We start from the raw sequence: 13,524 nt of genomic DNA on the forward strand, positions 1-13,524 counted from the left end.
TGGCCCTGGTGAGGGGCTATTTCGAAATAGCAGCCGTGGAGCCTCTACACACACCTTATTTCAAAATAGCTATTTTGGAATAGGCATTAGTCTTTGTAGAATGAGGTTTACAGGAGTTGGAGTAAGCCATCCTGTTATTTCGAAATTATTTAAAAATAACAGAATTGCTGTGTAGACGCTTGCATAGTTATTTTGGAATAACAGCAGTTATTCAGAAATAACTTTGCTGTGTAGACACACCCTCTGAGTGGTCTTGGTACCACTAGATGGAATAGTACATCACATCCAGGAGATATGTGGGTTACATTTACACAAGGGATTTCCGTTGGTACAGCTAGCCTGATGCCTAAAATCCCGGGCCCACATTTTTCAAATATGACTAGTCAATTTGGATGCTTGTTTTTAGATGCCGGACTTTAGGCACTTCTGTGGGGTTTTATGGTCTCAGAGTTGCCCAACCGTGTGGGAAAATCAGGTTTCTTTAAGGCTAATCATTGGGCACCCAAAAACTGAGCAACTGCAAATCCCTGGCCACTTATGAGAACTTAGGCCCAGGAGGTGCTGAGGAACCTGTGACCTTTTGAGAGGCACTCAACATGCTGACTGGCAGAACTCGAGTTTTCTGTGTCTTCTGTGTCATGTTTTTGCCTTTCTTTCTCTGCCTGTCCCTCTGAACTGTTCCCTTGTCTGTCTGTTTGTCTGTCTCTCTACTCTCCACTCGTCCTTCAAAGTTTGGGGTACCCACTCTTCTCTCTCTGCTCCTCTGTATTGTCCCGGGGAAGGCCATCCACATCACCTACGAGCCAGGCTGGCAGTCCCTGGTGGCAGATTCTTCCTCATCGTCCTCCTTGCAGCAGGTAACCCCTGGAGTAAGAACAGAGGTGGCATAGAGGACAGGCTGAGGGGAGGGTGGGATTCACCAGCCTCTTACACCTTCAGCCTTTCTCCCTTTCTTCACACTAACATCCATTTTTTGTTTCTTTAATTGATTTCCATTGTGTGGCTCTGGAGTTGTATCCTGGCACCAGGTGAGCAGTCTCTGTAGCACAGAGCTAGTGTGCTATCTAGGGAGATGGGGGACTGGGCTGCTTTGGTCATTGCATTCTTTTCATGCTGGGCTTGTTTTGTTTTTTTCTTCCACGTGCTCCTTTCACAAACTGTAACTGGGTCTGCTGGTTGTTTAAGAACAGGGCCAGGCCCAGCACGGTCCTGTCACTGCTGCAGCCTAGAGTGAAGGCATATTGCGATTTGGCTTTCGACTAATGGGAATTGTAGGGCATGCTGGGAGGGGGTACGGAAGCAGGGCATAAAATGAGAGAGACCAGGAAAGAGGCAAAATCTGCCATGGGTCTCTCACAGCAGCAAATTTGAGTTCCTCTGCAAAGCAGAATGGGTGAAGCTGCTCCCATGGCCTGGGAAGCTACTCCCTCTCTGCAGAGAACCCCTAACGGGTTCAGTGCTCTGAGGGAGGCTGCTTCTTATACTCTCATTTTCCTTCTGTGCATGCTCCGCTACTTATAGGCCCCATCACTTTTGGGAACTACAACTCCCAGAACGCCACAGTTCTGGGCTGCAGCAGCTCCAAGACTTCTGGGTAAGACCTGTCTTTAAAGATCCAGCACGCCCTGCTACAGAAAGGCACTTACGATAAAAATGGTGATGGCTGCTCACTGAAAACCTTTCTCTGACTCATCCCTTTGCTGCATTGATCACTTTCTCCTAGGAGATTTTCTACCTTCATTGTCATTGTGGACAACCCCTGCCTATCCTCTCTGGGGGTGAGAGGGGAATTTGGTCCATACATGTGTTCAGTGGCTGTCTCCCCCCAGTGGATATTCTCTGTCTTGTCCTGGGGGAACTTGGGCCTTGCACAGGCCTCAGCCTAAGGGTACGTCTAGACTACATGCCTCTGTCGCCAGAGGCATGTAGATTAGGCTACCAGACATAGGAAAATGAAGTGGCGATTTAAATAATCGCTGCTTCATTTAAATTTACATGGCTGCCGCGCTGAGCCGACAAACAGCTGATCAGCTGTTTGTCAGCTCAGCGCGATAGTCTGGACGCGCGGGTGGCGACATCAAAGGTATTTGTCGACCACCCAGGTAAACCTCATCCCAGGAGGCATACCTGGGTGGTCGACAAATACCTTTGATGTCGACACCCGCGCGTCCAGACTATCACGCTGAGCCGACAAACAGCTGATCAGCTGTTTGTCGGCTCAGCGCGGCAGCCATGTAAATTTAAATGAAGCGGCGATGATTTAAATCGCCGCTTCATTTTCCTATGTCTGGTAGCCTAATCTACATGCCTCTGGCGACAGAGGCATGTAGTCTAGACGTACCGTAAGTTACCCTCACTTGGCCATGTGGATCTCTAAGGCTGTGTCCAGACTCCATGCCTCAGTCGACGGAGGCATGTAGATTAGCCAGATCGGAAGAGGGAAATGAAGCCGCGATTAAAATAATCGCGGCTTCATTTAAATTTAAATGGCTGCCCCGATCTGCCGATCAGCTGTTTGTCGGCAGATCGGGAGAGTCTGGACGCGATGCCCCGACAAAGAAGCCTTTCTTCATCGACACAGGTAAGCCTCGTGAAACCAGGTTTACCTGTGTCGATGAAGAAAGGCTTCTTTGTCGGGGCATCGCGTCCAGACTCCCCCGATCTGCCGACAAACAGCTGATCGGCAGATCGGGGCAGCCATTTAAATTTAAATGAAGCCGCGATTATTTTAATCGCGGCTTCATTTCCCTCTTCCGATCTGGCTAATCTACATGCCTCCGTCGACGGAGGCATGGAGTCTGGACACAGCCTGAGGGTACATCTAGACTACATTCCTCTGGCAACAGAGGCATGTAGATTAGACTACCCGGCATAGGAAAATGAAGTGGCGATTTAAATAATCTTAAATAAATTTAAATGGCTGCTGTGCGATCAGCTGTTTGTCGGCTCAGCGCAGTAGTCTGGATGCTCCGCGGTCGACATCAAAGGCATTTGTCAACCTCTCAGGTATGCCTCCTGGGAGCGTCCAGACTACCGCGCTGAGCCGACAAACAGCTGATCGGCTCAGCGCGGCAGCCATTTAAATTTAAATGAAGCGGCGATTATTTAAATTGCCGCTTCATTTTCCTCTCCCGGGTAGTCTAATCTACATGCCTCTGTCGCCAGAGGCATGTAGTCTAGACATACCCTCAGAGATGCTAAGATGGGTGGCAGACAAGGCAGATACAGCAGTTCCCCCAGAAGTGATCCTGCTTTTTTCTGCAGTTCCTGTGTGGGTTCCAAGGCACCCCTGTAGTTGGGGAATAGGTGTGCTAACTCCTGTGGTGTCTTTTCCCCCAACTCCACACCTTCTCTCTTCCTGTGTCTCCCTTCATGCTCACTGCAGGTCGACTCCATCCTGTACGCCGAGTTCCAGGCCTGGAAGGAATCCCCGACTCTGGAGAAATCCTGCTCCTTCCTGGAGAGGATTTACCGGGAAGACGTGGGGCCCTGCCTGGACTTCACCAAACAGGAGGTGAGCGCGGGAGCAGACGTCAGGACTTGGGGGAATCTTACAGACTGCACTGGGCATGAGCGTTGCTGGTCTGAACTCAGCTCTGTGTTTCTTGCTGTAGCTCTCGGAGCTGGTGCGGGAGGCAGTGGAGCAGAACACGCTCACCATAGAGCCTGTCGCTACCCAGGCACTGCCTGTGGTGAAGGTGTCAGCGATGGAATGTGGTGGACCAAAGTAAGGACTCTTCTCCCAGGTGCTCCTTCAGCCTCCTCCAAGGCTGTGGCAGGTTCTGTCCCACACATTGGCTCAGTTCGTCTGCATTCTGTCTCCGCTATCTCTTAGCATCTGAGCAGGACTGGGTAGTAGCTGAGTAGTTTGTTGTAGAAATGCCTCTCAAGCTAGCTTTCCCATCTCAAACCGAGGGCAGCAGCTCGCAAGGTTTGGTAAAACCACATCGGGGCTGGTAAAACCACATGAAGTTTGAGGCTTTGGAGTCCACCTTGAGGGACTGAAAAAACTATTTTGATTTCACAAAGTTACAGAATGTTTTCTTCCTCTAACTTAAAGTTAGAGACGGAGGAGGAACCCAAGGGGGAGTTGTTTGAAAACATTTTCTCTCCAGGGAAAAATTTGCTAAGTACTGGGACTAGGAGAACCCTCAGAAGCTGGGTGACCTACAGATGGTGTTTTTTATTCCTCCCCTCTTGATATTTCTCCTATGCATGTGTCCCATTGCATCTAAGTTCACATCAGATTTTTGAATACTCATGATGCTCTAGGTCACAGGTGGGTTTGAATTGGGGCAAAATGAGCACACTCATTTCTCCTCTCTGTCACCCCAAGCCTTCCTCAGAGTTGTATCGACTGATTTCAGATCCCTCCTGTGACAGCTTGGGAATCAATTGTCTGTCTGTGTCCTGGTGTTACAGGGTATCACCCAAGGAAGGGCAGTGCCGAAGTGGCTCAGTCCAATACCACTGCAAACAGATAGCGGTCAGACTCCTGAACTTTATATTTCTTGACTAAGAGAGAGGATTTTGCTTAGCTGTTGTGTTTAGGTCAGTCTGGGTTTTTTCCTTCTGCTAACAGCAGCTTCTTCTAAACCAAAGGTCGTTTGTCATGTCATGTGGCAATAACCTGAATGACACACGGGATTCATGGCAAGCTGTTCCACAGTCTCTTTCTTCTCAAAACAAATCACTCAGTGAGTGTTAGTTCCAGGTCAAAAACAAGCCATCCTGTGTGTATCCTGACTGGTTGCCTTCTGTTCTTTTGTCTTTTCCCACAGCGGGTTCCGGTCACAAATTGTCACGTAAGTGATTTTTAGCCAATGATTAAAGATCTCTGATCCATTAACAAGTTACTAACTCACCTGGTTACTAATGGATTTGAGGCTGGACTTCAGCCAGTAATTTTTTCAATCCTATTAATATGCTGGAAGGTGAATTGAAGGCCCCACTTACAACCCTCTTTGCAACAAATGGCCTAAAAGTGGCTAGTGATTTTGGGCTTATCTTGAGACATCACAAAAGAGTCTGGTTTCCAGAGGGGGGTGCGTAGTGCTCTTTGAAAATTCCGTCCCTTTTATAGGTCTCAAAAACCAGGCAGTCCAAATCACTCTTCATTTCAGAAAGCATTGGCCAGGCTTTTCTGCTTGTGTGTGTTAGCCAGTGTTTGTCTGTTTAAACCTTGCTAGTGAGGGAGAGAAGATAATGAAAGAGGCTCACAAGTGATCCTGCACATTCCCCATCTCGCTGATTCTTCCTGCCTGGGTGGTGGCGATCCTAGCTACTTTCACAGCTCAGGAGTGATGCCTGCATCCAGGCCAGAGGTGTGGCGACAGGGAAGGACATGATGACAAATACCAGGAAATCTCTCCGAGCCGTGCTACAAGACTATTTGTTGTTCTTTAAGTTTTAGCCTGTATGGAGGGATGCTGGAAACTTGAGTTCTCTTTGCACGCAGCTGAATCAAGACAGAGAAGATCAGGATACCCCAACATCTCCTGGCCTTTGATCTGGAAAGGCTCCCACCAGTTTCATTGGGCTTTGGATCAGGCCCCATCTGATTAAACGTGACTCTATAGCAGACAGTAACTTCACTGCCTCCAAGATACCAACTGCAAGCAAGATGACCAGTGGAGCATAATCAGAGATGAGTTCCAGTGTGTAGTCCATGTAGTCATGCAATGAAAATGCCAGAACAAGAGAGAATTTCACTTTTGCTACAGATGGCATTTAATTTATAACCCTTTTCTTTTTTGAGTTCATATTTTTGAAGTTAAAAGTTAACGTTTGAACGTGGTTTCTGTGTGGCATCGGCACGTTGTAACCGACTGACTCTGTGCTCTGGGTTCTAGCAGAATAAGCCTCTCGGGAAAGCACATGTCAAAGGACAATGAAGAAATGATACACTGATTGGAAGAGAGGACGTACGGAAGGAGAAATTGAAGGAGCTATGTAGTAGCTCGCTAGCAGAGTGTATAATGTATCCCCTATGTGGCTGGACCATGGAAGAGGTTATCAGCCTTCAAGATAATGGAGTTAACCCTTTTTAAATCAAATGCTAGAGCCTGTATTTTGAAACTGGTTTCCATTCCTACTGACAACCCACCCAGTGAGTGACTGTGTGCACAGAGCCAGATGATGAGGAACTGTGGTAAAAGTCCTATTGGCTTCAGTGAAAACTTTGCTTGAGGAAGGGCTCTAGGCTTTGGCTCTGAACTGGGCATGAGCCAAAGGAAGAGGAAAGTTATTCTGGACTTATACCAGTGTGACAGATCAGGAGCTGGCCTTTGGGTTCATAGAATCATAGGGCTGAAAGAGACCTCAGGAGGTCATCAGGTCCATGAAGGGTTATAAATACTTTCAGCATAACACTGACCTGAGAAAGGGGAACATTCCTAGTCTCAGTAGATGGTAGGAAAAAGAGCCATGAACTTTACGGCTAAGAAAGAAGACGGTCTAAGAGGGATGCGCAGAACACTGAAGGGGATGGCCAATGAACCATCACTGCAGAGTTCAATAGAAGGCTGGAGACTAGATTAATGAGAATCAAGTAGTGAAAGATCCTGCAAAGTGCAGGGCCAGACTGAATTGTCCAGGTGGCTCTCATCCATCAGAGACTCTGTATGATGCCCTAAAACTCCACCACCCATTTTGATAATAATAGCATAGAACAGCTTAAGTTCTGAGTAGTCTGAGGTGCCATGTGTCTGCCTGGAGAAACTGAACCACAATCTGAGTTGGGCATGTGCCTGCTGGCTGCAACCCTACGGACGTGCTCTATGCCAGGTCTCAGGGCCGGTGCGGGTAGCTGCCATTTGACCAAATAGATCCAGCCCTGAGCAGTGATGAAGGAATGCCCTCCCTCCCCTCACAGAACACAACTTCCCTTTTCCTAAGGCCAAGTAACTCACCAGTGCATGTATGATGGAGGAGATGCAGAGAATAGATAGAACTCATTACATGTGTGACATTACTTTGTCCTAACATCTAACAGCTTTCTCCTGGCTTGTAGCCAGCACTGCATGTCTTTCTGATTTCAGCTCCTACAGGGGGAGCCCTGGAGTGCAGAGCCCTGTAGCAGTTCACTTGGGGGATTGCATAGCTCCTTGTGTCTCCTGTGCAAACCCATGATGAGAATTCTCCTGTACTTGCCCCTTCTGGTAGTTTTTTTTCTTGGCAGTAGAGAACTCAGCTCTCACCTTCCTCTTTCCTCTCTGGGCTCTGACTGACTCTCACCTGGCTGCTGAGATTTGGCTTGAGGAAGCTACTTGCTGCCGTGCCATGGGGCTATCCTTCGCTGAAGCATTGCTTTCCTTTCTCCCTGCAGGAAGTGTGCTCTGAGTGGCCTGTCCCGCGCCTGCAAACACCGCATCAAGCTGGGGGATTCTGGGAACTATTATTACATCTCACCATCCTGCAGGGCCAGGGTGAGTCATGCAGCATCCTAGGGGCTGTCTCTTCTCCTTGGCTTCTTCCAGAAAGGGAAGCTGATCAAACCCTGGTGTAGCTCCACAGAAGTCAGTAGGGGAGAATTTGGCTCCTAGAGTTAGGTTGGCTCAGTCACTCTGAAGCAATCGCTGCTCCTCAGCTCTGTTTCTCAGGGTATGGTAGCATGCAGTAGTCTGGGTTGTGTCACTCATTGAAGGCAACAGTAACGTTCAGAATATGTCTTCTCTGTTCTCCGTGATTTCATTCTCTGGGAAGCTTTGATTTCCTTTGTCAAACACTATAATTCGCTGTTCCTTGAATGCCGGGTTTCGTTACTGTGCAGCAGAGAGCAATGATTAGGGCTGTTCTGGAAACAGAATCTCCTTTTACTTTGGAGGGCTCTGAAAAGGTAAATTATTCAGTATTATTACAGCCCTGAGTCAGCAATGTACTTAAGCAAATGGTTATGGCTCCGTTTGGCAGAGCTGTCAAGCCTTAGCCTAAAGGGTAGAGGTGTGTTTAAGTGCTTTTCTGATTTGGGGGCACAAGGAGCAAATCATTCCCTGCAGCAGTCACTGTCTGGGGTAGAGCTGTGGCGTATTGGCTATGCAGGTAAAATGTTACTTTAACAAAAACAGTCCAGTGTAGCACAACCACTCCTTGTGCAAACAGGGTAGTTTTCCACCCAGGCTGTTTTCAAACAGGAGAAATTCCCATGTTGTAAAAACTTCTTTCAGCAGAGCTCAGTTGTTCCTTTCAAGTTTATGTGGTTCTCAAAATGTAAACATTCTAGGTCATGAAATTCTGGCTTAAGATGTTTTAGTTACAAATATTTGAGTGAAACTTTGTCAGCCCCCCGCTCATCTTCAAGCAGCATTCATTTCTGGTAGTGAATGCACATAAATATCTGCCTCTCGCCTACCTCTTATCCTCACCTTAAAATACACAGGGTTCAGAAAGCTGTTGTCATCCATAATTCTCAAAGCGCAGCAGTATTGCTGCAGATGAGGAAATACGGACCCAGGGAGGTGAAGTGACTTGCTCACGGTCACACCAAGCCTCAGTAGCAGAGGAGAAATTAGACACCACAGTCCTTTACTCCCAGTCTAGCCCCTTATCTGCTCTTCTGCAGCATTTTCCATTTTATTCTTCTTCTGCATGGGAGAGGCCCATGGGTTGGCGTTGGGATTTTCAAAGGCAGCTGTGACAATAGTGCTGAGCACCCATTGCTCCTATTGACTCCAGCTGGAGTTGCGGGTGCTCTGCACTTGTGAAACTCGGCCCTGTGAGCACAGAGGAGGCCGCCACAGCACAGAGATGTGTGACAGCATTGCCAAACCCTGCAGCCTTCAGGAAGAGAGATCCTTTGTCCAGTGTGTCTGTGTTTGCTTTGGCCAAGCCCTGCTGTGTCTGCCCGTTCCCCTGGTCAAGCTGTTCTACAGCAGTGTCTCTCTCTCTCTCTTCCCCCTCCTAGATCACAGCCGTATGCAACTTCTTCACCTACATTCGCTACATCCAGCAGGGCTTGGTGAGACAGGATGGTAAGAGGCAACTAGCAGCCCCCAGCAGAGGGTTGGGTGTGGCTGCCCCCCCTCTGGTCAGCAGGGGCTCCCTGTCTCCGAATGAGACTCGGCTCCACAGCAAGGAATGGGAACAAGAGGCCTGAGGCGTGGGGAGCATGGAAGGGGGCAGAGAAGGAAGGAAGGGGTCCCACACTCCCTGCCTGGGGGGGGCTATGCCTCATGCTGCAGGGATGGCTGAGCAGGATGGGTCACTCCTATATCTCGCTCCAGTCCCTGTGTACTCTGCAGAGAGCAGTGGGGTACGGGGCTGAGCCATGTGGTTCACATGGCAGCTAGCTGGGGCTGGCTAACCCTTCTGCCCTGTTGCCTTGCAGCGGAGCTGATGTACTGGGAAATCATGCGGCTCAGGAGGGAAATGTCCATGGCCAAGCTGGGCTTCTACCCCAGCACGATGTAGGCGGGGCCTTGCAGTCTGAAGGGAGCCGCCCAGCGTGAACATCGCATACGCCAGCAGACAACCCGGGGGAGGTGGTGCCGACGGGTTCCCTCCTCCTCCTGGCCTGACATGAACCACCGAGGGGAGGAGCATGAGTTCCCTCGTCCAAAGGCCTCTGTGCTGCCCTTCTCGCAGTGACGATGAGATGCAGACACCCTCTCCTTTCCCCTTGCCCTCAGAGACGGGCTGGTCCTTTGAGCTCTGGGGAGCGGCCTGCTCTAAGTCCTGACCCGTTTCTCTATGCTGCCTATAGCCAGTTTTTAAAATTTTATATATGATCTCGCTTCTGCAGTTTTTCTGAGACCTGCCATGGAGGGGGATGTCCTGGGCTCCCCTGTTTGGCACAGTGCCCTTCGGCAATGGACTGCAGCTGGGCCCTCCCACTTCCACTCCTCTGCCTGAGTGAGGCAGGGGTGCAGGATTGCCCAGCTGTGCCCTCAGCCCTTACGGGGGCCCCCTGCAAATGCATGTACCACACGATAACCTCACTGAGAGCCATGCAAAGCGTTTTCCAAGTGCTTCCCTGCTCCTCTGGCAGCTGCCCCGAGGAGCCTCTTTCCATTGGCCCACTCACAACAAGAGGGGCTTTTCAGCTCAGGGTTTGGTTTTGTAATCCAGCTCCGAGCTGCTGTGGGGAAAGCGCTACAGTGTAAACCAAAGCTTAGTGCCTGGGGCCTCGGCCGGCCGCAAAGCAAATGGAAATTGCAGAACAGGAAGCAGGCTAAGCGGCCTACAGCTGTGCTGAAGTTGGCTGCAGTAGGCTGCAGACGGTGTCTCCTCATATCCTCATGAGGCAATGGTGGCCTGCGATGGTCACTTCAGGAATGAGCACCTCTCCATTGCTCTGCTATAAGCCCCAGCCACAGAAAGATGCCTGCTAGCCACTCCTGTTTCTAGCCAGCAGCCTCAGGCATTCACCCTCCTGTTGTCCCAATATAAACTCCAGCCTGGGACTGTCGCCTCTCTGGCTCTCCTTATAGCTTCCAACTCAGGCAGTCACTGCTCAGTGGCCACTCTGTGCTGCTCCATTAGGACATGTCTACACTGCATTCGAGAGAGGAATGAAAATGCAGCCGAGCAAAATTGCAAACGAAGTCCGGATTTGAATTTCCTGTGCTTCATTTGCATGATTGCATCCGGCCGCTTTTTCAAAATACCCTATTTCGAGATAAAAAACGGTGTGTAGATGGGGTTATTTTGAAAGAAACCCCTTCTTTCGAAATAAACGTTAAACCTCATTTTTTTAGGAGTAAGGGTTACAGCCGGTCCCCAACTTACGAACAAGTTACGTACCAAACACTAAGTCGTAACCTGATCTGTTCGTAAATTGGATTACATTCACTTGCGTACAGCCGCACTGTTCGTAAGTGCGGATTTCGTTTGTAACTCGGGGACCGGCTGTATAAGAGGTTGGTCATAAATACGAATGGTTGTAAGTCAATGTGTTCGTAACTCGGGGACCGGCTGTATTTTGAAAGAAGGGGTTTCTTTCAAAATAATTGCGTCTACACAGTGTTTTTTATCTCGAAATAGGGTATTTTGAAAAAGGTGTCCGGATGCGATCCTGCAAATGAAGCATGGGAAATTCAAATCCGCACTTCATTTGCAATTTTGCTCGGCTGCATTTGCATTCCTCTCAAAGGAGGAATGCAGTTTAGACATAACCTTACAGATTAAGGCTAGAAGGGGACCATTAGAGCATCTACTCTGACTTCCTATATAACAGAGGCTGTAGAATTTCATCCAGTTACTCGTATGTTGGACTTGTCAGTGCTTCCTTAATCATCTCCCAGGTGCCCAGCAGGGAGCCCTGAGACACCCCTGCATGTATGTGACAGCATCTGGGGCTCCACCGCAGCTCACATCTCCCCTCCCGCTGTTAATAAAGGAGTATCCTGGGAGGGCCTGATCCAAAGCTCATTGAAGTCCTTGGACTCCCACTACAAGGCTTTCCAGCACCTTGCCTTGGACTGTTTTTATAATGGAATAATTCACCTCATCTACTGTTTCATCTCAGCTGCCACAATGTGCTGTTGCATCATCTCACGTGGCGCTGCAGGACTGCGCTTCTCTGTGCTGTATCTCCTCTGCCAGCAGCAGGACCACAATTCAGCCTGTTGGCAGCCAGACTCCGATCCAGGAGAAGCTGCTACACAAGTAACCTGATAACATGCAAAGGAAAACTCTGTGCCTGTCTGGCCTTCCATTCTGCTTTGCCGCTGTCTGGGATGGGGGGCGGGATAGGAGGGGAAATGGCTGTAGAACAGTAGTCTCCAACCTTTTTACACCCAAGATCACTTTTTAAATGACAGACCAAGCCAAGATCTACTGCCCCGCCCCTTCCTTGAAGCCCCGCCCTCTCTATTCTCCTCCTCTCCATCACTTGCTATCCCCAATCCTTATACTGCTAAATTCCCACCATTCCTCGCAGCGACTCACCTGTGCTGTTGCTTGCTGAGTAGCTGCTCCTCAAATGAGGAAATCTAATATAAATGTACTGCACAGGTGCGCAGTTCAGAGAGGGCTCAAGAGCTACTCTTAGAGCCTCCGAGATCTACCGGTAGATCGCGATCTACTGGTTGGTGACCATGGCTGTAGAACCTCTGTGCCCTTTGCAAGGCAGCGGATGCTTCATTGCGGAAGAGCTTGAGTGTGAGGCAGCAACGCTGGGAGAGGCGCTCCTTTCCTCATGCCAATGCTGGCTGTGCCATGCTGCTCTGTGGGGTGCTCTGTCTGGTGGCCCTTGGTGCCACCCTGAGGGCGTACACTTGCAGGCAAAGGGTTGATCATAAGTGAAACACAAGTTTTGCACCTCAGTGAGAGATCTGGGAGGAAGATGCTGGAAATGCTCTGAAGGTGCCTGTCTCCTCCTCCTCAGAACAGGGCTGGCCTGAAACGCAAGCACCCAGGTGTGGCCCCAGTTGCCTGGAATAGTGGTGGAATTACAAGATCTAATTCCTCTTTGGCAACTGGGTGCCCTGGAAATCCTCATTGCATCTGGCTGAGAATGTCCTGGCTGTTTTCTGCAAGAGAAGGTGTTTTGCACTGAATTACTGGAGAGAGCGAGGCTGGATGTCAGTTTGAGCTGGTGTGAATCAGCATCTCTCAGACTCCAGTGGAGCGATTCTGGTTTACACCAGCTGTGATGAGGGAGAGTAAGAAACGTTCTCCCCAGATTCAGATTTCAGCTCCTTCCTTGCCGTTCCACCTGGATCCATTTTTCTGTGTTCCAGCCTTAAAGTCACTGCATGTCAGTAGTGGGTGAGGTGTGTAGCTTTCCCCATCAATTTGTAAAATGCTTTGGGAGGAAAGGAGCAAGAGAAATGCAAGCCATTATTGATCTAGACACTCTGTTGTAAGTGTAAGACAAAAACAATGTGTTAATTAGTCTGAAATTACTCAATTTGAACAGCCCTCTTCTCTTTGTAAAGAAAAATAAACCTTTGCCTAGAGGAAGACTCACAATTGTAGACTCCATATTTGGTTCGGCCAGACTAAGTAGGGAAAGGAAAGTTGAGGGAGCCAAAACAAGGATCCAAATAGCTCTGATAATTAGCTGGACTAAGGCTCTTCAGGATAAGCTCATGTAGGGGGCTCATGGATCGAGTGGAGTTGGTGCCCATAATACACCACCCTGAATTCCTGCACTGCTTGGACTCGGAGATGCCCTGATCTCACTGTAAACCCAGCAAATCAGAACTACTGGAACCACTTCAGTATTGCAATAGGAACGGGATACCATGGTACTGTTACCTAAAGGGTGGAATGGTAGTGATTGTGTAGCCAGCTTAGGAGAATGTGGGTCTTTGCCTCCCTCTAGTGGTATAGGATGCTTATGTGTCAGCTATTTTCTGTGACCAGGTGACTTAGCTGGTGCTGAAGGTTGTAAGGTTCGAACTCCTCTGATGGCAGTAGATTTGTTTTACAGGTAGAGCAATTGCTGAGTGTTAAGGGGTTTCACAGCACTACACCTTCACTTCTGCCATGTGGGACCTGGGCAGAAAAGTGTCCAGAAATGTGCCGGTCTAAATCATGCACAGCATCTGGGTCACCCTTGGCCTGCAATGGGGACCCGCT

The 13,524-nt window shown here is 49.2% G+C and overlaps 1 protein-coding gene across 4 annotated transcripts in view; it reads left to right on the forward strand.

The window, feature by feature from the left end:
- The window catches only part of RAB3IL1 (RAB3A interacting protein like 1), a 45,036-nt gene extending 32,131 nt beyond the window's left edge, over positions 1-12,905 (forward strand). For 2 of the 4 annotated variants that reach the window (XM_006111740.4, XM_075928376.1), the window contains exons 6-11: positions 3,386-3,514; positions 3,615-3,727; positions 4,782-4,805; positions 7,328-7,427; positions 8,903-8,969; positions 9,326-12,905. In XM_006111740.4, the coding sequence (XP_006111802.1) occupies positions 3,386-3,514; positions 3,615-3,727; positions 4,782-4,805; positions 7,328-7,427; positions 8,903-8,969; positions 9,326-9,408 (516 nt within the window). In that variant the 3' untranslated portion in view covers positions 9,409-12,905. Of the gene's footprint in view, positions 1-731; positions 1,918-3,385; positions 3,515-3,614; positions 3,728-4,781; positions 4,806-7,327; positions 7,428-8,902; positions 8,970-9,325 lie in introns of those variants that run through there. The other 2 variants (XM_075928377.1, XM_075928378.1) reach the window with 2 other exon arrangements.
- The last annotated feature ends 619 nt before the right edge of the window (positions 12,906-13,524 follow it).

The sequence above is a fragment of the Pelodiscus sinensis genome, chromosome 4 (genome assembly GCF_049634645.1).
Source record: "Pelodiscus sinensis isolate JC-2024 chromosome 4, ASM4963464v1, whole genome shotgun sequence".
Lineage (NCBI taxonomy): Eukaryota > Metazoa > Chordata > Testudines > Trionychidae > Pelodiscus > Pelodiscus sinensis.